This window comes from Lactuca virosa, chromosome 9 (genome assembly GCF_052849685.1).
Source record: "Lactuca virosa cultivar CGN04683 chromosome 9, Lactuca_virosa_CGN04683_v6, whole genome shotgun sequence".
NCBI classification, from domain to species: domain Eukaryota; kingdom Viridiplantae; phylum Streptophyta; class Magnoliopsida; order Asterales; family Asteraceae; genus Lactuca; species Lactuca virosa.
This window is the reverse complement of record NC_136434.1, coordinates 122,694,074-122,718,680: the sequence shown is the minus strand read 5'-3', so window position 1 is coordinate 122,718,680 and position 24,607 is coordinate 122,694,074. Positions and strand designations below refer to the sequence as shown.

The 24,607-nt window shown below is 38.6% G+C and overlaps 1 protein-coding gene across 1 annotated transcript; it reads right to left on the bottom strand.

The window, feature by feature from the left end:
• Positions 1–1,132: 1,132 nt before the first annotated feature.
• LOC145139745 (uncharacterized) lies at positions 1,133–2,342 on the bottom strand. Its single transcript, XM_079073461.1, has 3 exons — positions 2,134–2,342; positions 2,038–2,047; positions 1,133–1,957 (listed from the first exon to the last, which is right to left on the bottom strand). The coding sequence occupies exons 1-3, from the start codon at positions 2,340–2,342 to the stop codon at positions 1,133–1,135; spliced, it is 1,044 nt and encodes a 347-aa protein (XP_078929587.1).
• Between the last annotated feature and the right edge of the window lie 22,265 nt (positions 2,343–24,607).

The following is a 24,607-nucleotide window of genomic DNA, read 5'->3' as shown; positions in this document are numbered from 1 at the left end:
GACGCCACACATTATCTCGAATGTTAAACTCCAATCTGGGGGCTGAATGATGGGGGCAGAAGTAAGAAGACTTTTCAGCACATCAAAAGCCTTCTTGCAATCTTCATTGAAGTCAAATTCAACGTCTTTCTGCAATAACTGGCACATGGGAACTGATATCTTTGAAAAATCTTTTATAAACCTCCTGTAAAACCCTGCATGACCAAGAAAGGAACGCACTTCCCGAACATTCTTCGGGTAGGGTAAGCTCTTTATAACATCTATTTTTGCTTTATCGACTTCCAAACCTCGTTTTGAAACAATATGTCCAAGAATCAGACCTTGGTCAACCATAAAGTGACATTTTTCAAAATTTAAGACCATGTCTGTTTCTATACATCTTTGTAAAATTTTTGTGATGTTTTTCAAACAAATATCAAAGGAGTCTCCAGAGACAGTAAAATCATCCATGAAGACTTCTATGGTATTTTCGACATACTCAGAGAAAATACTAACCATACACCTTTGAAAGGTAGCGGGTGTGTTGCAGAGTCCAAATGGCATACACCTATACGCGAATGTCCCGAAATGGCAGGTGAAAGTCGTTTTCTCCTGGTCTTCTGGAGCAACTGGAATCTGATGGAAACCTGAAAATCCATCCAAGCAGCAGTATTGGGATTTTCCAGCAAGTCTCTCTAGCATCTGATCTATAAATGGGAGAGGAAAATGATCTTTCCGGGTGGCTGCGTTTAATTTTCTATAGTCAATACAAACGCGCCATCCGTTCTGAACCCGAGTTGGAACCAACTCTCCTTCTTTGTTCTCTACCACTGTCACTCCAGCCTTCTTGGGAACAACTTGAACTGGGCTGACCCACTTGCTGTCAGAAATTGGGTATATCATCCCAGCATCCAGTAACTTCATAACTTCTTTTTTAACCACCTCCATCATTGGTGGGTTTAATCTGCGTTGGGCTTCTCGCGATGGCTTATAATCTTCTTCCATCAAAATTTTGTGCATGCAAAGAGATGGGTTGGGTCATTTAATGTCTGCAATAGTCCACCCAATTGCGCTTTTATACTTCTTCAAAATTCTGATCAGCTCTAACTCTTCTTCTTCTGACAGCTTGTTGGATATGATAACTGGTAATGTTTTATTTTTCTCCAAGATATGCATATTTCAGGTGCTCTGGAAGTGTCTTCAGCTCCAAGATGGGAGCTTGCACTATAGAAGGAAAAAGCTTGGAGTTAGAAATTGGTAATTTAAGAGTTTGGGTACCATACCTCAACTTTCTCTGCTGGTCCATATGAGCTACCATCTCTTGAACTTCTCTATCAACCACATAATTTTCTGATATAACCTGAGCTGCATTAATAGAGAAATTTATGTTGAGCACTAATGATAGTGACTCACAGTTAGCAATCTCAAAATATTTTGCAGTTAGTGGTTCAATTACATCAATAAAATTAAGGGCTGAAACATCATCAGGATAACGCATGGCATCATAAATATTGAAGTTGATAACTTCACCATCAAATTTCATTGAAAGGGTACCATCATAAACATCTATTTTGGTTCTGGCAGTTTTTAAAAATGGTATCCCCAAAAGAATGGAACCTGAGTTTGGTGAGTTGTCATCTCCCATATCCAAAACATTGAAATCAGCTGGGAATATGAGTTCATTCACTTGAACCAAAATGTCTTCCAGCACACCTTTTGGGTGCACCAGAGAACGATCAGCTAACTGAATGATGACTCCTGTTCTTTTTAAAGGCCCTACCCCGATAGTTTTAAAAAGTGAGTATGACAAAACATTTATAGAAGCTCTTAAGTCCAACATAGCTCGCGGAACTGAAAGGTTCCCCAACTTGCAAGGAACAGTAAATACTCCTGGATCCTTGCACTTTGGGGGTAGCCTTTTCTGTAAAACAGCTGAAACATTCTCGCTTACTTTAACTATTACGTTTCCTTTTATTTTCTTTTTGAAGTACATAACTCTTTTAAAAATTTAGCATATCGGGGTAGTTGTTTAATTGCATCTAGAAGGGGAATATTTACCTCAGCCTTTCTGAATAAATCCATAATCTCTTTATCTTCATTTTCTTTTTTCGTGTTTTTCAATCTTGAGGGAAAAGGAGGAGGGGTAATTTTCACTTCAGCTTCAGCAGGTCTATCTTTTTCTGCACCTCTTCAGTTGCCTTAGATTCTTGCTCAACCATGATCTCTTCTTCCTCATCTTCTTGCTGAACTGGTCCTTTGTAGTTTTTACCACTTCTGAGGGTGACAGCACACACATTGTGCTTCGGGTTCTTCTCAGTCTGAGATGGGAATTTCCATTGAGTTTGTGCTTCTAGTTTGCTCATGGAGTTCACGAATTGTGATACCTGCTGCTCCAGATTTTTGATGCTGGACTTTGTTTCATTCTAGAAAGCTTGGGTACTGGTAGCAAGACTTTTAACTATGTCTTCCAAAGACATGTTGGAACTACTAGCTTGTGACTGAACAGGTGGTTGCTGAAAATTGCTTTGGTGCTGATTTTGCTGAAAAGGTTGCTGAAACCCAGGTGGAGCTTGATATTGGCTTCTTTGCTGAAAGTTCTGTTGAGGTCTTGGCTGGAAATTGTTATTTTGAGGCCCTCCCCAAGCTTGGTTGTTGCGATGTTGATCAAATGACCTTTGCTGAAATCCTCCCATAGCTTGCACAGATTCATTATCTTCCTGAAGTAGTGGGCACATATCAGTTGGGTGCCCGGTTTTGCAGCAGATCCCGCAAGGTTTGACCTTTGGCTCTATACCTTTTTCTTTTGTCAACAAAAGGACAACTTTAGTCAATTCTGAAATCTGGGATTCCAGGTGGGCGTTGCTCATCTCCTTGACTCCTCTTGGGTGGTTTGGGTACCACTCTTCCTCAGTTGCTGAATGTTTTGATTCATTGGCCAACTTCTCTATTAATGCCTTGATCTCTGTTGGTGTCATGTCTGAAAGTGACCCTCCACTAGATGCATTTATTAGTCGCCTCTCCATAGGTATCAATCCTTCGTAGAAACACTGATATAACTGATAATCACTAATGCCATGTTGTGGGCATCAGACTAACAGCTTCTTGAATCGCTCCCAATAAGTGTGTAGAGCTTCTCTTTTGCCTTGCTTTATACCCAAAATCTCTCTGCGTAGATTTGACACTTTTGCGTCGGGAAATTTTTTTTCTAAGAAGAGTTTAGCGAGTTCATTCCAGCTTGTTATTGAACCAGATGGAAGGTCATATAACCACTCCTTTGCTGCATCTTGAACTGAGAAGGGAAACGCCCTGAGTTTGATCTGGTCTTCAGTAACTCCATGGGGTTTCATTACAGAGCAGACAACATGGAATTCCTTGAGAAATTTATGAGGATCTTCATTCTCAAGGCCTCGAAATGGGGGCAGCAGATGGATTAAACCGGATTTGAGCTCAAAATTTCGAGCTTCTGGAAAAGTGATACACAAGGGCTGCTGGGTAACCTCTTGTGTTGCCCACTCATGGAGAGTTTTTTCAGCTTCATCTCCATTTTCGCTCATGATGAAGTCTGATTCAATTTCAGTTTCAGAAGAGTTTGTGAGTTCGGGTTTGTCTGAAGATGATGAGGAGTAGGTTTTGAACGGGTTGTTAACGGGTGAGGTAGGTGGTGCTTTTAGAAAAGGTTGAAATGAGTGTTCAGGTTCGTTCCACAAGGGAGTGCCTTGTGGTGTGGGTGAGGTTGAGGTTCCTGTTTCTTGCTTTCGAAGTTTTGCCTCCTTCTTTAGCTTCCTAGCAGTCTTCTCAATCTCTGGATCAAAAATCAGATTATCTGTATGTGAAAATCTTGGCATAAAACTATTAGTGTTTTACCGTGATACCGGCAACGGCGCCAATTTGTTAAGACCGTTGTCGTATACGATTTAAACAAATAAAAATATAAAATAAATTGCTTTATTGCACTAATAGGTAGTACAGGTAAGCAGGGTTGGATCCTCAGGGACACGTTCTAACGTTTACACCTCTTTGCGTAAGGTATGAACTAATTCTTGATGAATGCAATAAATATAAAAAGGGGGGTTTTATTTCTGAAAATTAAACTAATAGAAATTGAAAATGACAAGAAAATGACTAAATTTAAAGTGACGAAAATTCAAATAAGAGAAAGCAATTCCAGTTTCGCGGTGACTCCCCTAATCATATAATTAACCTTCAACACAATATTTGACTATGCACTTGCTTAAACTGGTACTAAGGTTCATTAACAAGCTCTAATGACCTCTATTACCAAAAATCATTTAATCAAAATAAGTTCTTTGAATTAAATCTAAATTTTTACTAAATTAACCAAACAAGCTCTTGATTAACAAAGAAAAGTTGCATTAGACACAGTGTAATTCCCAGTAAAGTTCAATACCTCTCATAAGCTCGGAGGCGTTAAAACTTGTTTGATCAATTCATATTTGACTTAACCCTAACTGCAGAATTAATCCAATATATGTCACTTTTTACTAATTAATCTAGACAATTACGGATCTAAACAATTAGATGAGTAGAATGATTCACAAACAATTTAAGTAGCCAACAAAAACTGAAATCAAAATCAAACACTCAATTTAACACAGAATTGATCAAACCAAGCAGTAATCATATTCAAACATAGTGTCTAATGATTAATCATACGAAAAGGTTACGTCTTGCGAAACTGAAATATGAGTTTTTAGCCTGACATGGCTAAAAACGGATTACAAACAGTGGAAATTAAAGTCTAAACGATAAATCTTACTAAACTACGAATAGAAATTGAATCGTCTTCTGTAGATTTGCGTTCTTCACTTGAAACCCTCTGAAAATCGCCTCTGAATCGCCAGGAATCGCCAATACGGGTTACTGAAAGAGTATGGGGCTGTATTTATACGTCTAGCTGTCAAAACGTCGTACCTGCGATCGCAAAGGGTATACATGCGATCGCATGTATCACCCAAAATGTGTCACGGGACTTTTTAATGAAGTACGTTGCCATTCGACTCTTTTTGACCAACCTGCGGTCGCAAAGGCACAACCTGCGATCACAGGTTTCTTTTTTTCTTAGCTGATGAATTTTTTTGGCTCGACAAAACCTCAAAGCCAACCTGCGACCCAACCTGCGATCGCAAAGGCATACCTGCGATCGCAGGTGTATAAGGTTCGATCCTCGCAGAAGGCATACCTGCGATCGCAGGTGTATAAGGTTCGATCGCATGTTACTTTTTTCGACTCTTTTGATCGTCGTTCCTCGTTCCAAGCAGTTCTTGATCATTTCCCGACATCCTTCCTTAGTCTAGACTCCAATTAAGCTCCAAAGCATCCACAGACGCTTCCCAAACTTGCGCAATCATCCATGTGCACCAAATGGCCCTGAAAAGTCATAACAAACGTGATTAGTACGAGCATTCTACAAAATAATCATGAAACACGAAATACATAATAATAATCGGGAGTTAGTTAGCTTTCTATAGTGAAATACGTAGGAAATTATGCTAAAAGATGGATATAAAATGCATCTAAGAAGATGATGGTAGACTCAACAATATAAATCGGGTTCCATAAGTGCAAGTGAAGTATCTAAGGAACGTACGTGGACTAAAAAAGCTTCATAGTTGAGGAGTTGTTTTGCGTAAAAAGCTTCTGATTATTTTATTATTCAAATCACGATTTATTGTGTAGATCCCTAGCTATAATTACCTCCCATTGGCATCAAATTTCACGGTTCTCTCTTCCCATAAGGTGGAGAACGAAATTTATCTTCCTCCAATCTCTCACCTCTTGAATTCTAGTGTTCTAGGGTTTTGGGTGGAAACCATTAGAGGCATCCACACTATTGGTGCTTACTTTCCAAGGAAGTTTTGAAGAGAGTTGTTTGCATTATCTTATTAATGAAAAAAGGTATGTATTTTAACATGTAATTTTCGATTTACATAAGTTAAAAGTTTGTTTCATAAGTATGTTAATATAACTTGAGAAAAATCCATAGACTTCTAGGTTGTGTGTACCCATAATATGATTATGAATCTGCTGCGTAAATATTTTTGTTTGTAACCTAGAAAACCCATTAACAACCACCAATCACCACCATCACTAATCACCAAAATCATTGTTACGCTTGGTTCTTTGCACTTCGGTTTAGACCCTTTGGGGGTGTATTGTTTGCAAAATTGGTCCCTAGAGGGGCTGATCTGCCACCTTTGAGAAAGTTGGAGTACGTTGGGCATACTAAGGCAGTTTGGTTGTGGGGCTCATCTACGTACGTTGGGCATACGTGGAGTACGCTTAGCATACTGAGCATATTAGAAACCCTAATTTTAGGGCTTGTACCCTATATAAAGCATAAGTTAGCCTAGTTTAGCCTTGTTTAACCAGCCTTCGTACCGTTGAAAATCCTAATTCGTTCCTTAGCATTTGTGTGGTGCTTTTGAGCTCTTGAGAAGCTTTTGTGGGGGATTTTGTGCATCTTGAGGGGAAAGAAGAAGCTTGAAGACTCCTTCTTTGGAAGAGGGCCTTGAGATCCAGCATTAGCACCTTCTTTTGGTGGCTTTTGAGGTATAAAGTTCAAATCTTGTCATCCCATTTCATAGATCTACTCCTTGGCTATTTATTGGCTATTTTGGTCCCTTTGGTTGGTGATTGTAAGTTAATGTCATTTTTGGAGCTTATCCTTGTAGATCTGGACTCATTGAGGGTTTCTTAAGCATAAAGGTGCAAACTTTATGGTGGTTTTGGTCTCATGCATGTGTTAAGTCATTTATTAAGCTCTTTTGAGCTCTAAATCCCCATTAAGCCATGCATGCACGTAAAGTTGGCAACTTTACGTGATAAACCACCTTAAGGAAGTCAGATCTGATTTTGGGTTGAACTCTTAATCGGTTAAGAGCTGAAATTGGAAAGTTGGCCAAGTTGGTGAGTATACGGGGCGTACAAGCATGTATGTTGCGCGTACAAGTCCTTTAGCGAGTACGTTGAGCGTACGAGTTGAGTATGCCCCGCGTACTCAACAGATTAGGCTTAGGTCTTTTGGGCTCTCGGTTTTGGGCCATGTTTGACTTTGGTTGTCTTGGGCGTTGTTGGGCCATCAGAATTCTACTGTTGAGCTGTTGATATTTTTGGACTCTCTTGGTTGTAGGCCCATGAAAGGGATTGGGCCCAATTTGGAAAATTGGGCCATATTTGGGCTTTGGGTGATTATTTTGTAATATGGGCTTTTTGGGCAATTGGTTTGGGCCTTAGCCTTGGGCCAAGTTGGGGAAAGGGTAAAAAGGTCTTTTACCCTAATTTGGATTCTAAGTGTGAGTCAGAATCCAATTATTGATTGGATGTTATTTTGTGATTGATAGTGCGGGGATTTTAGCGGATTTGTAGTCAGAGATTTATGGGGTTTCAACAGTTTGAGGTGAGTCTCCTCACTGTACTATGGGCCGAAGGCACTAATACCGGCCCATTGGCTTATGTATTTTTGGAAGACCAAGGGGTGGCCCTTAGCATTGTATGTAAGACCCGGAGGTGGCTCCTGGAAAATTTGTATGCAAGACCAGGGTTCGGACCCTGGCAGTTAAGTAGATTATTACCTGTAGATTGTATGATTGTTGTCTTTGTGATGCTTGCGTGGAAGACCAGGAGGTGGCTCTTGGAACGTTTTTGTAAGACCCATCGTATTGGCCGCCGGATTGGCAAGGAAAGACCATGATATGGCTCATGGCATAATGGCAAGACCATGATAAGGCTCATGTCGTAATGGCAAGACTATGGTTGGCACATAACATTCTCTATTGTATGTATGGTATGTGGTATTTTGGGGAACTCATTAAGCTTTGTGCTTATGGATTATTGGTTTTGGTTTCAGGTACTTCCAATTCGATAGGGAAGGGCCCGACTTGATCGCATCGCATACACCCATGTTTTTCCGCAATTTTGTGATTTTGGGATTGTACTCTGATAACTATTTTATTATGAAATACTTATAATTGTTTGAGTGAAAGATAAATGGTTTTTTTGATTGTATTAAAAATGAAATTTTTACCTTGAAATTGTGGGATGTTACAAGTTGGTATCAGAGCCTTGGTTTGAGGGATTCATACACACTCTCGGTTATGTCTGAACTCAAATTGAGGAATTAATGATCTTTTGAAAGAAAATGAGTTTCTAAAAAGATTTTGAAAAAGGAATAGGTTACAAAAAGGATTTTATAAAGACAAAAGGGGGTGTGGTGCGTGCAATCAGCCGAGCTCAAGTAAGTGATTTCCAAAATACCCATACATGTCTGTTATGATTATATGTTATGAGAATTGCATGCTAGATTAGGGCTAAGGATCTGCTTAGGATTTCATGCTAGATTAGGGCTAAGGATCTGCTTAGGGTTGCATGCTAGTATGCTTTCAGATAATCAGATATAATGGCTTGATTAGTTGGCACGCTGGTTAGATCTTCTGTGCCCGATTGCTGTTTGCTTTGTGATTTGTGGAACTCTTTAGTGATGTGAGTTAGCTATTAAGTGAATATGCTAAGTCACATGTTACAAAGGTTGAATAATCTTAGAGTGATGGATTCGACCCTATTGCGTAAATCTCGTTTGAGTCTAACGGTTGTAGGGATGAGTCTGTTAGTTAAAGGATTATCTAAGATTTGTTGCATGTGATTGTATTCATGAAGTAGTTAACTGACATTATTGGGAGTTCTTCAGCAGCTGATGACAGGGTGAGGTCGGGAACGTAGGATAGCTTAGGAAGTGCTTCAGTAGGTTTGGTTGCGTATTTGGCGATCATTTGGAGTATCAGTTTTATAGGGTGACTTAGAGGATTTGGGATGATTCTTGAGGAAAGTATGGATAGGTGTGGAAGGTAGTATTGGGCCCGTACTACTGAAAGCATAGGATCCATACTCTAATCGGGGAGAGTTCCGGAGAATCTAGGAAGCCTGTGGGATAAAGATCCTTGGGTATGTTCTGATCATTTTATTGTTGTTTTTCTGTATGGTGATGAGCACTCAGGATGGAGGTTTAGGTTCTGGTTCCAACTCAGGTGCAGGTATTGAGCCAATTAGCGAGAAGATACGGGAGTTCATCTCGTCGGAGATTACCCGCGGTATTGTGGAGCAGACTCCTGTGATCTTTGGAATGGTCAAGGAGGGGATTTTGGAGATTTTGGATGAGCGTCTGGGCGTGTTTCGTGGTGAGGTTTTGGCGATTGTTGGGGCTCACACTCTTTCCTTCTGTGAGTAGGAGCTGGTTAGCGGATATGACTAACGCTTTTCAGACGAGTTTCTGCCCCGAGGGGTCGAAGGTCATATTTTATTCCTGTCTTTTGAAAGACAGGCTCGAGATTGGTGGGAGGAGGTAGATATTGCCTTGGGAGGCGAGGCCCTGGAGACGAAGACTTGGGATGAGTTTGTGACCCGATTTAGGGCTGAGTTCGAGCCAACTATTGAGGTACAACAGTTGGAGAAGGAGTTTCAGGACCTTCTTCAAACAATGGAGACTGTGGCAGAGATCACTACCAATTTCCAGGAGAGGGCTTTATTGGTTCTACAGTATGCAGCGGATGAGGAAATGAAGAAGGTAGGGTGTCATGATATGCTGAAGGATGACATCAGGGAGTTCGTGAGTATCTTAGGGTGAAAGACCCTGAATGATATAATTGTTAGAGTCTTTGAGCGGGAGATTGATTTGAAGCACCCGAGAAAGAGGGAGCCAGAGCATGTGCAGCCAGTTGAGTGTCCTGCGAAGAGACCCAAGACTTTAGATCAACGATTGAGGGGCCAGCAGGGTTGGGGTCAGTACAGCACGTGCAGGAAGCAACACGATGGGGTTTGTCGTTTTAGGGGCATGGGCTGATTCAAGTGTGGAAGGGTTGGTCATGTCAGTCGGGATTGTCCTCAGGGGACAAGCCTGTTATGTTTTAATTTCAATCAAGTGGGCCACAAAAGGCCGACTGTTCGATGTTGAGGGGTGGAGCATTGAGTGCACCTGCTCCGGTTACTTTGAGGATCACTAATGATCGTGAGGGTAGGGCAGGAGCCTTAACAGAGAGGAACCGAGCATTGCAGTGTCAGTCAGGGGAGACCATGGTTCCATCAGGTGCTATTACGTGTATGTTATCTTTTGCTTTCTTCTTGGTTATTATCAATATTTATATTGCTTGGAATTTTGTATTGGTTTGGGTAAGCATTATGTCTTGTTTGGTAATCTGTTATCGTATGCGTTATATTATCAAGAATTGTTATATTCCATTTTGCATGCCGTGAATCATTAGTGGGTCGTATCTTGTTGAGCGGGTTTCACTTTGTTCGGTTGTGTTCTGGTTCTTTGATGGGTCAATTCAGGGATATCGATTAGAAGGTCTATGGTCGGATTAGCTGGTTAGTTCTCCAATGAAGTCAGAGTTCAGTTGTGTTGGCATTTGATCTGGTGGGATCGACGGTCGTCTATTGAAGAACCTTTGGGTTCAATCACCACTGTTGCTAGGGAAGGAGAGGTAGCAAGAAGATGGTGGTGGCAGTCGCACGAGTTTGGTTGGTCAGTAGAAGTGCCATGGGAAGTTATTTATCGTAAGGGTTATGGTCTTTGTCACCAGCATAAAGGACTTAAGGATTTGGGTGTTGTATCATGGGAAGCTAGTGGGGTTGTTGGATCCAAGTTGAGGGTTGTGTTTGAGCCTCTCTGCCTGTTCTTGTCTGATTAAGGCTTTGGGGTTTGAAGCATGACCCGAACACCTGATTGGGGTATAGTATGATGTGTGTTTAACTCAGGATGAGTATGGATGGATTGGTAGATGAGCGGTAAGACCATGGGCGGTGGCCATGGCAAGATATGAGTGTTGTAAGACTGCAGGGTGGCCGTAGCATTCACTAGATTGGAACATGGTATAGGAGTGTTGTAAGACTACGGGGTGGCCGTAGCATTCACTAGATTGGCAGATGGTATATGTGTGTTGTAAGACAGTGGGGTGGCCATAACATTCAGTAGATTGGCAGATGGTATAGGTGTGTTGTCAGACTGCGGGGTGGCCGTAGCATTCACTAGATTGGAAGGTGGTATAGGAGTGTTGTAAGACCGCAGGGTAACCCGTAGCATTCATAGGTTTTTGAGTAGCTAGGAGAGCATGTCAAATATATGTTTTGGCTTGTAGATTTCTTCAGATCGGATTAGAAAAGGGTAGGTCAGTTTGTGAGACTGTGGGAAGGCCACAACATTCATGGAATTAAGGAAGTGGTGGGACGTATGAGACCGGTTGTGATATGAGACTACAATTAGTCATGTAGCATTCAATTTTAGCATTGGATTTGGTGGCGTCAGGTTTGATGGTCGGTTTTGATCGGTTGGATCAGAAAGGTTGTTGGAGCCATAGGAGATAGCTAGGGAAATTCTTGTCAGATGAGGCCTTCGTTCGGAAGTCGCATGGTGCGACTGTGTAAGACTATTTGTCTCAGCAACCAGGTGGAAATACGGTGAATCGGTTATTCGACAGGAAAGTTGAGACCAGGGAGGTCTCGGCTGCTTTTGGAAAGCAGCTAGTGGGGCATCAAGTTGTGCCTGGGATGGTATCAATGATTTGCTAATCGTGTGTGGAGTCGCTTGTTATTTGGTGAATATGATAAGTCACTTGAAGCTTGGATTAAATAATCTCAGAGTAATTGATTCGACCCTGCTACGCAGATATTGTTTGAGTCTAACCGTTGCAAGGATGAGTCTTCTACTCGAAGGATTATCTAAGCCTTCTGTCAAGTAAAAGTGTTCTGCAACAATGAATGGTCAGTGGTTTTGTTCCCAGTAGAAGCAACGAGATAATCAAGGGTTGGAAGTGTTTTTCTTAGTTTGAAATTCAAAGTGAATTTGAGATGGTGGTGGTTCAGTAAGGGCGGTCTGTTGGGGAGTCAGACCAATTCGAGATTTCAAATTTTGGGTAAGTTAGAAGTGATTTTATGCAGGGGTTAATTCAGGCTGAGAAAGGATTAGTTCATTATCAGGTTTGGAGAGCCCTGCTAGGGTTAGGTTCGGTTGCCTTTGAGAAGGCTGTTGTATGATCAGGGTTGTGGTTGTGTTGCTCAGGGTGTCTGGTATGCCTGGGATGGTAATGAATGATTTCGAGGATGAAATCTAATTTAAGTGGGGGAGAGTTGTAACGCTTGGTTCTTTGCACATTTCGGTTTAGACCCTTTGGGGGTGTATTGTTTGCAGAATTGGTCCCTAGGGGGGCTGAATTGCCAACTTTGGGAGAGTTGGAGTACGTTGGGCGTACTAAGGCAGTTTGGTCGCGGAGCTCTTCCATGTACGTTGGGCGTATGTGGAGTACGCTTAGCCTACGTGAGCAGATCAGAAACAATAATTTTAGAGCTTGTACCCTATATAAAGCATAAGTTAGCCTCTTTTGGCCTTGTTTAACCAGCCTCCATACCCTTGAAAACCCTAATTCGTTCCTTAGCCTTTTTGTGGTTCTTTTGAGCTCTTGAAAAGCTTTTGTGGGGGATTTTATGCATCTTGAGGGGGAAGAAGAAACTTGAAGACTCATTCTTTAGAATAGGGCCTTGAGATCCAGCTTTAACTCCTTCTTTTGGTGGCTTTTGAGGTATAAAGTTCAAAGCTTATCATCCAATTTCATAGATCTACTCCTTGGCTTGTTTTTGGTCGTTTTGGTCCCTTTGGTTGATGATTGTGAGTGAAGGTTGTTTTTGGAGCTTATCCTTGTAGATCTGGACTCATTGAGGGTTTCTTAAGCATAAAGGTGCAAACTTTATGGTGGTTTTGGTCTCATGCATGTGTTAAGTCATTTATTAAGCTCTTTTGAGCTCTAAAGCCCCATGAAGCCATGCATGCATGTAAAGTTTGCAACTTTACGTGATAAAACACCTTAAGGAAGTCAGATCCGAGTTTGGGTTGAAGTCTTAATCGATTAAGAGCTGAAATTGGAAAGTTGGCCAAGTTGGTGAGTACGCGGGGCGTACAAGCATGTACGCTGCGGGTACAAGTCATTTAGCGAGTACGTTGAGCGTACGAGCTGAGTACGCCCCGCGTACTCAACAGATTAGGCTTAGGTCTTTTAGGCTCTCGGTTTTGGGCCATGTTTGACTTTGGTTGTCTTGGGCGTTGTTAGGCCATCATAATTCTATTGTTGGGCTGTTGATATTTTTGGACTCTCTTGGTTGTAGGCTCATGAAAGGGATTGGGCCCAATTTGGAAAATTGGGCCATATTTGGGCTTTGGGTGATTATTTTAAAATATGGGCTTTTTGGGCAATTGGTTTGGGCCTTATCCTTGGGCCAAGTTAGAGAAATGGTAAAAAGATATTTTACCCTAATTTGGACTCTTAGTGTGAGTCGGGATCCAATTATTGATTGGATGTTATTTTGTGATTGATAGCGTGGGGATTTTAGCGGATCTGTAGTCAGAGATTTATCTGAGTGTTTCATAAGTCTGAGGTGAGTCTCCTTACTGTACTATGGGTCAAAGGCACTAATGCCGGCCCATTGGCTTATGTATTATTTGAAGACCAAGGGGTGACTCTTGGCATTGTATGTAAGACCTGGAGGTGGCTCCTGGCAAATTTGTATGCAAGACCAAAGTTCGGACCCTGACAGTTAAGTAGATTGTTAGTTTTTTATTGTATGATTATTGTCTTTGTGATGCTTGCATGGAAGACCATGAGGTGGCTCTTGGCACTTGTCTGCAAGACCCAGGGTATTGGCCCCCAGCTTGGCAAGGAAAGACCATGATATGGCTCGTGGCATAATGGCAAGACCATGATATGGCTCATAGTATAATGGCAAGACTATGTCTGGCACATATCATTCTTTATTTTATGTATGGTATGTGGTATTTTGGGGAACTCATTAAGCTTTGTGCTTACGGATTATTGGTTTTGGTTTCAAGTACTTCCGGTTCGAAAGGAAAGGGCACGACTTGATCGCAACGCATACACTCATGTTTTTCCGCAACTTTGTGATTTTGGGATTGTACTCTGATAACTGTTTTATTATGAAATACTTCTAATTTTTTTGAGTGAAAGACAAATGGGTGTTATGATTGTATTAAAAATGAAAATTTTACCTTGAAATTTTGGGATGTTACAATCACCACCATCAACCACCCTTACCATCACCCACCCTTTCAATCAAGAACTAGAACCAATAATTTTCTAATTGATTATAATGCTATAAAAATAATAAATATTGAAATTTGCAAATGAAAATCAAACTTGATGAACACTGACAAATTAATAAATACAAACACAAACATTGTCTTCTTCATTATCAAAATCAATTAAATAACACCCCGTACATATACTAACATAAATACCACAAACGTAGATAAAAACAATAGATATTGGAATACAAATCCCAACTAGTACAAGTAATACCACAAACCCAGGAAAAACAACTTGGCTGACTCAATCTTCTTGCTCATCTGAAATCATGAAAGTGGTGTGTAGGAAAAAAATCAACAAGACTAAAATAATCAAAATGGTTTGTGACTACGGTGTGGATAATGACGTCGGGGTCATAGAGGTTGGGCAAGGAGCTGCTGGCAGGATGGAGGCAATGTTGGTATGCGATGTGTGTTGGGAAGTGGCAAATGTAGAAGTGGAAGTTATTACAAGTGATTAGGGGAACTGGTGTATTTTTTTTAGAAACAGCAAAATTATATTAAAATGAACCCCAACTAGTAAGAAACTAGAGGGGAGCAGGAACAGAAAAAGAAAAAAGACATACAGATAGTAGTGGTAAGTAAAGAAAAATACATAGGAAAACTAGGAAAATTTGAAAGGAGATGATGACCACACGTTCCATTCACATAAACCACTTTTTCCTCTGCATTTGATCCAGAGATACACCAAGGATTTTATCTGCTCAGCTCCGCAAAAGGTACTGATAAATTTCAGATTAAAAGTCCGGTCATTTCTATATTTCCAGAGGCTCCATATAAGCCCGTAGCATATCATCGTGAGCCTTTTTTTTCTTTTTTGAACACCGACCACAGCTTGTAGCAAAGCATATTAGATCCCTGACATTGTGAAATGTTTGGTGCTTGATTCCACACCAGTCAAATATTTTGTCTCTTATTGCACTCGCATACGTGCATGTTACTAGGATGTGATCGGCACATTCGTCACTAGCAAAGCAAGCACCACAGCATGTCGAGTCGAGCTCCACACCCCGTGATCTTAGAGCCATCATAGAAGGGATTTTTTTGTAGTGCTCTCCAAATAAAGTTCACCTTGATCGGTGCATCCGTGCCATAGCATAGGTGGTAGTATCTGACTTGGAACAGATTTTTTGTCGATTAACCTCCGTAGTGCCCCAACCGTATAGTGACCATCTACATCAAGTCTACTTTTCCATTGATCACACCCGCTCGCCAAGTTTACCGTGGACAGTTCATTCGTTAGGTTGTCCAGATCCTCAGATAGTCCAGATTCAACAGGGCAAGAATTCCAATGGCCTACAAAACAGCCGCCAATGATTCTGTCCGCTACTTTACATCTTTTCCTTGTCTCCAGGTTGAACAGGTCGGGGTATTTGTTCTTCAATTGGTCTCCATCGGTCCATTTGTCATACCAGAACTGGGTGTTGTCACCGGATCTGAGCTGTAGTTCGAACACATCCCCTATTTCCAGGTTACGCCTCTTGAGATCCTTCTTTATGGTTGCAATGTTATGCCACACGCCATTTATGTACCTGCTAGAAAAATAATCGTGAGGTTTATTGTATAAGTTGTGTATACCTTTTATCGTGCACCCCCATAGTGAGTCCCCCTCTTTTTTCAGACGCCACCACCATTTGACTATTAGGCTGACATTCATCGCGGGTATTGATCCTACGCCAAGCTCACCATCAGATTTTAAAGCTATTACTTTATCCCATGCCACCCAGTGTATTTTCCGTTTATCTTCATCTCCGCCCCAAAGGAATCTTCATCTCCGCCCCAAAGGAACTGGTGTATTTAGGGATCTTAATTTGAGAGTTCATCTAATTTATACAAATGGTCCCTTCAAAATAAAAAAAATGACAAAAGAATAGAAAAAATACAAATAAAGGTAAATTCATCATTTCTTAGGAATTTAACGGTGAATCTCATATGTTATTAGCCTCATGGACCACTAGTGTGAATTTTTGAAACCACGGGGATAAGACATGTCAGAAAATTAAGAGTTAGACAAAAAAATGTAGATTGGAGCAAAATATAAGGACTAAAACTGTAATTTACTAAAAAACTTAGGGCTAAGTTGATAGAGCAAAATACCTTCCATGCAAGATTGAGAAATCATATTCGCTAACTATACTATAACACCTCATTTTAAAAACATACACAACACATTTCTTATTGAATAAAGATATAACTCTTTATTACAATCAAAATCAAGTGACAAATGTGAAATAAAAGAATGTAGCAGAATTCCGATAATTTACTGAAAACATAAGTTCCAAAAATTAAAAGTGTCAGGGGTGAGCAAAACCGAACCCGAAAACCGATGAACCAATAAAAACCGACAAAACCGAAACTGAGAAACCGAAACCGAAGCATAAACCGACGGTTTGGGTTTAGATTTTTAGAAAACCGAAAATTTCGGTTTGGGTTCGACATTTGGGTTTGGTAAAACCGATAGAAACCGAACCGAACCAATTATATATATTGTTTATAAAAATATATAATTTATATACAAATATAAATATGTTTAGCGAAGTAATGTCAAAAGCATGAGTTGGTTTAGGTGGGTAAGGCTCTTGCGTGTTTTTCTGGAGGTTTCAAGTTCGAAACCTGTATCCAATATTTCACGTCTTTTATTTTCGTAGCTAGATAAACCCATCCCACATCGGTAAATGATTGAAACGTAGCTACATATGCTCGTGTACATAAGCATGCCATATATCCTCTTCAGTTTTATTAAGCTATTAGCTTTGTCCCACATCGCTTGAGGTATCAAAGTAGAAGTCATCTTCACTTCTATAGAAGTGAGAACATGAGATGATAGAAAACCAGTTTCAGGTTTGGTTTAGCTCATAAACCAAACTCGACAACCCGATTTAGAAACCGATAAACCATAAAACCAAACTCATGGGTTTAGGGTCGGTTAGGGTTCAAATTTTTAGAAACCGATGTTCATCAGTTTGGGTTCGGTTTTTGGGGCAAAACCGACCCATGCTCAGCCCTAGTCATGATTAATCATAAAAATCATAATAATCATAAATACAGACACTACTATAGTTAAGTCGAGTCCTTCCCTTTATCTAACCCGAATGGTCTTGAAAAACTTAAATAATCAAGAGGTAAGTGAAATGCTTACTGAGGACACAATATTTACACAATTTATTATGGATACATGAGCATATAAACACCTAATCAAATACTTGTTGCCTCTTACGAAGCTATAATGATTTCATCTTGCGAAGCCATAAACTATTGTCCTAGCGGATATATAAATTGTTGCCCCCTAACGAAGCTATAAATTGTTGCTCCTAACAGAGCTATAAATGGTTGCCTCGTAAGAAGCTATAAACTGTTGCTCCTTGCGAAGCCATTAACCGAACACATATGAGCACATACCACACAACACATAATATCTTCCATAGAGTAGTGAAACTCACATGAATTAAAGATATCTACAAGTAACTACTAGGATGTGGAGTAAGAGGAAAAACAAGCTCTGATCTAGAGCCGAAAAAAATCGACCCAACAGGCCAACACAACTTGAGCCCAACCCAAAATTAGCAGGTTGAGTTGATATTTTCAACCTATTTAAGTTAAATGGGTCAACCCACCTAACCCATTTAATAAAATAGGTTGAATTGGGTAAAAATTATCAACCAATTTTCAACCCACCAACCCATTTATCTTTAATATATATTTAATTTAATAATTATTTATATATTATCATATGTTAATCTAAGTATTAATTTATAAATTATACTATTGTATTATTATTTATGTTTAAAAAATTGTAATCATAATTCTCATTTTTTTCTAACGTCGACAACACTAGTCGCTCTCTAAAATCACTTTAGAATTAAACATTTTAATGCTATATGTTGACTTGTGGAAATATTCTCGGTTAGGGTCGTATTGGTCATCACTAAAAATATATAATACAACAATTTACAAAAGGGGCCCTAAACTATTTATAAATTGAAACTATAACATAATACAATATACTTTAACACACCCCTCAGTTTGAGCGGGAGGTTAATGAATACAAAATATTTCTAAAGTCTAAGAATAACGAAGTAGGTAGACCTTTTGAAAATATGTCTGCAAACTGATGAGTGGAATGGACATGCAAAACAAATACATGACCAATCGTAACACGTTTCCTAACAAAATGCAAATCTATTTATATATGTTTGGTTCTTTGGTGTTGAACATGGTTAAAAGCTAAGTACACGACACTAACATTATCAAAAAAGGCAACAATACTGCGAGTGAGAGGACATGACAACTCAAGAAGGAGGTTACGTTGCCATGCAACTTCTACAACTACATTAGCTACCACTTGTACTTAGCTTTGGCACTAGAATAGGAAACACCATGTTGGCTGTTTGAAGACCAAGAAACAAGATTATCAGCGAGAAAAATGCAAAACCTAGATGCAGAGCAACGAGTCTGAGGATAACCAACCCGATCAACATCAGAGTAAGAAACCAAACGATCAACGTTTGACGGACGAAGATGAAAGCCGTGAGAAAGGGTTCCCACGAGGTATCAAAGAATTTGCTCCAGGACAAGGAAATGAGGTTCACGAGGATCATGGATGTAAAGACAGATTTGTTGCACTACACAGGAGATATCTGGACGAGTGAAAGTAAGATATTAGAGAGCTCCATAAAAACTCTGATTGAGGGTGGGATCGGCGACATGCTTCTCGAAAGAGGAAAGCTTGGTCCTTGTATCCGTGGGAGTGTTGAAAGGGTTACATATGGTCATATCGACACGAGCTATAATTTCCTTAGCAAACACTGTTTGAGACAAGAAAAGACCTTGCTCTGTCCGAGAGGCAACAATACCAAGGAAAAAGGAAAAGGAGTCAAGATCAGTAATTAGCAACTTGGTTGTAAGTCAAGTGGTGACTTTAGTGATGAAAGATGATAAGGAAGCCATGAAGATGATATCATCAAAGTAGAGAAGAAGATAAATGGTCTCAGATCCTCGATGAAACATAAAAAGAGAGATGTTAGAGCGACTACTCTGAAATCCAAGGGAGGTGATATTACCAACAAACCGCTGGTACCATGCATGAAGGGCTTGCCTTAGCCGATATAGAGCTTTGAAAAGATGACATACATGATCATGGAAGTAAGGATGAACAAACCCGGGAGGTTGTTTTATGTAAACTTCCTCAGTGAAATCATTGTGTAAGAAAACATTATTGACATCAAGTTGATGAATTAGCTACTTCTGAGCGACAACAATGCTTAAGACAATATGGATAGTCACCGGTTTGACAACAGGATGAAGGTGTCATCAAAGTCTAATCCGGGTTGTTGAGAGAAGCATTGAGCAACAAGACGAACCTTTGTAACAATCAAGATTGTCGTGACTGTCTGACTTATGGCAATATAACCAACGACAACCGACAATATTGGCATGAGGAGGTCGAGGAAGAAGAACCTAATTGGTATTGGAGTGTAGAGAAGCTATTTTAGAATCCATTGCTGCTTTCCAGTTAGGATCATACATGGCTTGAGCGTTCAAACGGTGGACAGGAGAGATAGTGTAGGAAGCAGAGAGATTAAAAATCTGTTACGGTTGAAGAGAGTTGTTAAAGAGTGAGTAGTCATGTGGTGACCAATAGTTCAATCTCCAAGGATTTCCCGAAAAGTGAGACTATGTCTTCAAAAACAAGAATGAAATGGGTGTAAAAAGACATAAAAAAACCATATCGTTCCATTTTAATCCTGTTATTATTTCTAACTAATGTATTGTTATTACTATTATTGCTATTTACATATTAAATTATTCTTTTTCATTTATTAAATTCCTATTAAACCAATTGAATCAACACTTTTAATTCTAAAAGTCTATAATCCTATAACTATTTAGAAAAATGAAAACAAGACGTTACATGTGTCAACTTTTGAATACTGGTACTAAATGTGCAATTTGTTGAAGAGCACAAGGACCAAATCTTTAATTAACCCTATATAATAATTTATAGTATCTTTATCATACACACATGTTCCTGTGTTTTGGAACATAGAGTACACATGGGACCAATTGCAATGTAGGATTGACGTCATTCGACGTGGGAACAACGTTCAACACCAACGCGCTCACTTCCCGCCTATTTGCTATTAATTAGTCGAATTTTGCTCGGTCTTTTTTTTTTTTTTTTGGCCAGTCAACTCATAATTTTATTTTTAAACTATTTTAATACATTTACAATCAACTATTTTGAAACTTTGCGGCAAACACATTTTTTTAGGACAAAATTTCAAAATCGGTGCCTGAGGTTTATAAAAAGCCTTTCTTTAAGGACAATTAAGGACAATGTTGCAAAACATCACACTATTGGTTCTCGTGTTTTATTTTCTTAGTGGTTTACTCGTTTTATTTTTTTACATGGTTTGGTCATTATCCATGCAAAAAGACTATATTTCCATTCCTAACATCTTTTTTCGTTTTTCTTTTACATATTCTTATTTTTTATACTATTAAACTTAAAAAACACACACCCGGTAGCACCATATACCATATTATTCTTCATCTACCTCCTTCGCCACCACCTCATTTTAAATTCGAGCATCACCTTCACCATATCTGACTGCCATCTCTAAACCCCTATTGAATAACATATGTGTTCCTATTACTTAATTGTAGCACAATAGTTTCAAGATCAATTTGATTAAATTTTTAAATACTCATACCATCACACCTTCTCATCTAGGGTAAGAAAAGCTTCATACAAAGAACCAATATAAGAGTAATCAAATCATTTGGGGATATAAATCCTTCAAGGGAGGAAGGCGTAGGTGGAATCAATCTAGAAAGCAAATCAACCTCATTTAAGGCTACTTCGTCAAACATAGTTAAGGGTTAGGAAGAAATGGTTCCAACTTGCATACTCTGAATGATAAGCATTGTCCATGGTGGAATCAACACCCGTTTTATTAAAAAATAATATTCTTCCCCTTGTATTGATGGGTTTCTTCACTGTAGTATTAGAGTTTTGCTTGCCCATCACATGGTTTCTTTTTTTTTCATGACGAGTTCTAGTAGCAGTAGAGGGGCTGAGATTAATAAGCAGCGGTGAAATGCTGTCAGGTGGAGCATCCGGTGGTCGATGCTCCATAACGGCACGAGGAGGTAAACTTGTAATCGATAGAAGAGAGACGGTAATAGGAAAAGGGAGAAACGGTGGAGCGCAATAGTGTTATGACCAACGAAGCACAATATCATACATATAATGTAATGATAGGGAGTGGGAAGAACTAGGGTCAACATCTCCAATGACCTCCTTTTCAGAGAGAGATTTATCTTGTTATTCATTGTATGTCGTTGGGGGAGTATATAGGGAAAATAAGAGTCAAAATGAAGAAGAATAAAGGAAGATATATGGGTGGACGGTGAAAGTGTAGATATGGTGGGATGGGACATTATTTTTTGCTTTGTTTTTTTTTTTTTTTATAATTTTGAAATTAATTAAATGATATAAAATAAAATCCAAACTAAATTGAAAGGTATAAAAATCATTTTAAGCAAGTTAAAGACAAAACGAAAGAAAATAAAACCACAAGGACCACCGATATTATGTTTTGCAACGTTGTCCTAAAAAATAAGACTTTTGTAAACCATAAGAACTAATTTTGAAAATTTATGTTTTTTTAGTTTCTTAATCTTTGTTTCCCTTATACAACAATAAACATGCATCCACTCTTAGATACCCAAAAACTACATGTTAAATAAATAAAGGTCAAAATTACATAAATGGTCAAGATGATTTATCAAAAGTCATAAATCCAGTATTTGTTAAAAAAAAAATTAAAGAACATGAACTATGTGGTTTCCAAAAGTAACAAGAATGATCATTTTTGCTATCATCGTTAGTTTTCGTTTGTTAATGTAAAGGTAATTTCGTCTTTTCAAGTAGTAAAGATTGAGTTTGTGACTATAGTTAAACTATAGGGACCATTTATGTAATTTAGTCTATATTTTATGTTTATGAGTTTGCCACATTTTTCATCCACAATCTCATCCACTACATTTTCAAATATCACTTTGACACATTTTACTTTGAAATTTATAAAATGTTACATTTACCCATTAATTTCTAAATTTTCATGTTTACTAATCGTAGTATATATAATTTGATTTTTCTTCGTTAATCTAAAAAAAAGGTTACGTACTTTTATATATATATATATATATATATATATATATATGTTATGAATTAAGGGTAATTAATGTAACTATAAATCAAATCAAACTAGTAAACTTTGCTAAGAACTTTAATTGAGAAGAAAAAATATTTAGAGAGAATATGGAAGTTATATCTCTTATAACTTTTGGTGTATCACATTCTTTACAATGGAGGGGTATTTATCTACAAATTTTACTAACATATAATTGTAACTAGTTAGAAATGTTGACAAATTTACCATGCACCAATTATTATGTCATCCACCAATTATTTACAACACCACCAATTATTTACAACACTCCCCCTTGGATGACATCATTTTAGCGTTCAACTTTGACGTACTGCCTCATTAAAAACCTTGCTAAAGAAAACCCAGTGGGAAAAAAAACTTTAGCGAAGGGAAAAAGAATGCAGTGTATAGTTGACTCCCCCTTATTTAGACATCCGTCACATTATATTCTATGCACATGTCGCATTCCGATGCCATGGACATGTTTCCTGAAGATTGCAGTAGGAAGTGCCTTCGTAAAAAGGTCTGTTACATTGTTACTGGATTGAACATATTTGATTTCAACTTGATGGTTCTTTATAAGCTCTTGAGTGTACTCAAAAAACTTTGGAGGTATATGTTTTGTCCTGTCGCTCTTGATATATCCCTCTTTCATTTGAGTGACATATGCTGAGTTATCTTCATAAATTAAAGTTGGACATATATCCTTTTCAAGTCCACATGAAGTTAAAACTAGTTGTGTCATCGATCTTAACCATGTACATTCTCTACTAGCTTCATTTAGTGCAATTACTTCAGCATGATTTGAGGATGTGGCAACAAGTGTTTTCTTTTGAGAACGCCCGGAAATTGCAGTACCTCCATTCATGAATACATATCCAGTTTGAGATCTAGCTTTATGAGGATCAGACAAATAACCTGCATCTGCATAACCAATCAAGCCTTGTTTTGAATTGTTAGGGTAAAATAACCCTAAATCACTAGTTCCTCGAAGGTATCGAAAAATATGTTTGATTCCATTCCAATGTATTTTTGTTGGGGCTGAACTAAATCTTGCTAGCAAGTTTACTGCGAAAGAAATGTCAGGTCTAGTACAATTGGTAAGATACATAAGAGCTCCAATTGCATTTAGATATGGTACTTTTGAACCAAGGACTTCTTCATTTTCTTCGCATGGACGAAATGGATCCTTGTCAATATTTAATGATCTAACAACCATTGGAGTGCTTAAAGGATTTGCATTTTCCATATTGAAACGTTTCTAGACTCTTTCTGTGTAATTTGATTGATGCACAAGTCTTCCGTTAGACATATGCTCAATCTGTAAACCAAGACAATATTTGGTTTTTCCAAGATCTTTCATTTAAAATTCTTTCTTTAAAAGTTCAATCACTTCAAGGATTTCTTTATTCGTTCCAATGATGTTTAGATCATCAACATAGACTGCTATGATCACATATCCAAATGTTGTTTTCTTAATAAATACACATGGACAAATAATGTTATTTTTATTACCTTTACTTGTCAAATAATCGCTTAAACGATTGTACCACATGCGCCCAGATTGCTTTAACCCATACAAAGATCTTTGTAATTTTATAGAATACATTTCTTTGGGTTTTGCACTTAACGCTTCAGGCATTTTAAATCCTTCAGGGATTTTCATATAGATATCACTATCAAGTGATCCATACAAGCAAGCTCTAACAACATCCATAAGACGCATCTCTAAATTTTTAGATACTGCCAAGCTGATTAAATATCTGAAAGTGGTTGCATCCATTACCGGTGAATAAGTTTCTTCATAATCAATTCCAGGTCTTTGAGAGAAACCTTGAGCAACAAGCCTGGCCTTGTATCTTATAATTTCGTCTTTCTCATTTCTTTTTCGTACGAAGATCCATCTATATCCTAATGGTTTCACAACTTCAGGTGTGAGGATAATGTTCCCAAAAACCTTTCTCTTGTTAAGAGAATTTAATTCAACTTGCATAGCTTCCTTCCATTTAGCCCAATCATTTCTTCTTTGACATTCAATGACAGATTGTGGTTCAGGATCATCATTCATAATATCACATGCAACTGAATAAGAAAATATTGCACCTGTATTGTCAGTTTCATTTTGGTCACATATTGTATTTGTCTGACCATAATTTAATGCATCATCCTCCTTTCCTGGGGGAATTTGAATAATTCGTGTTTCTCCAGGAACACTTTCCTCGTGATCTAGTGCATTTTCTGCTCCTCTTCTTTT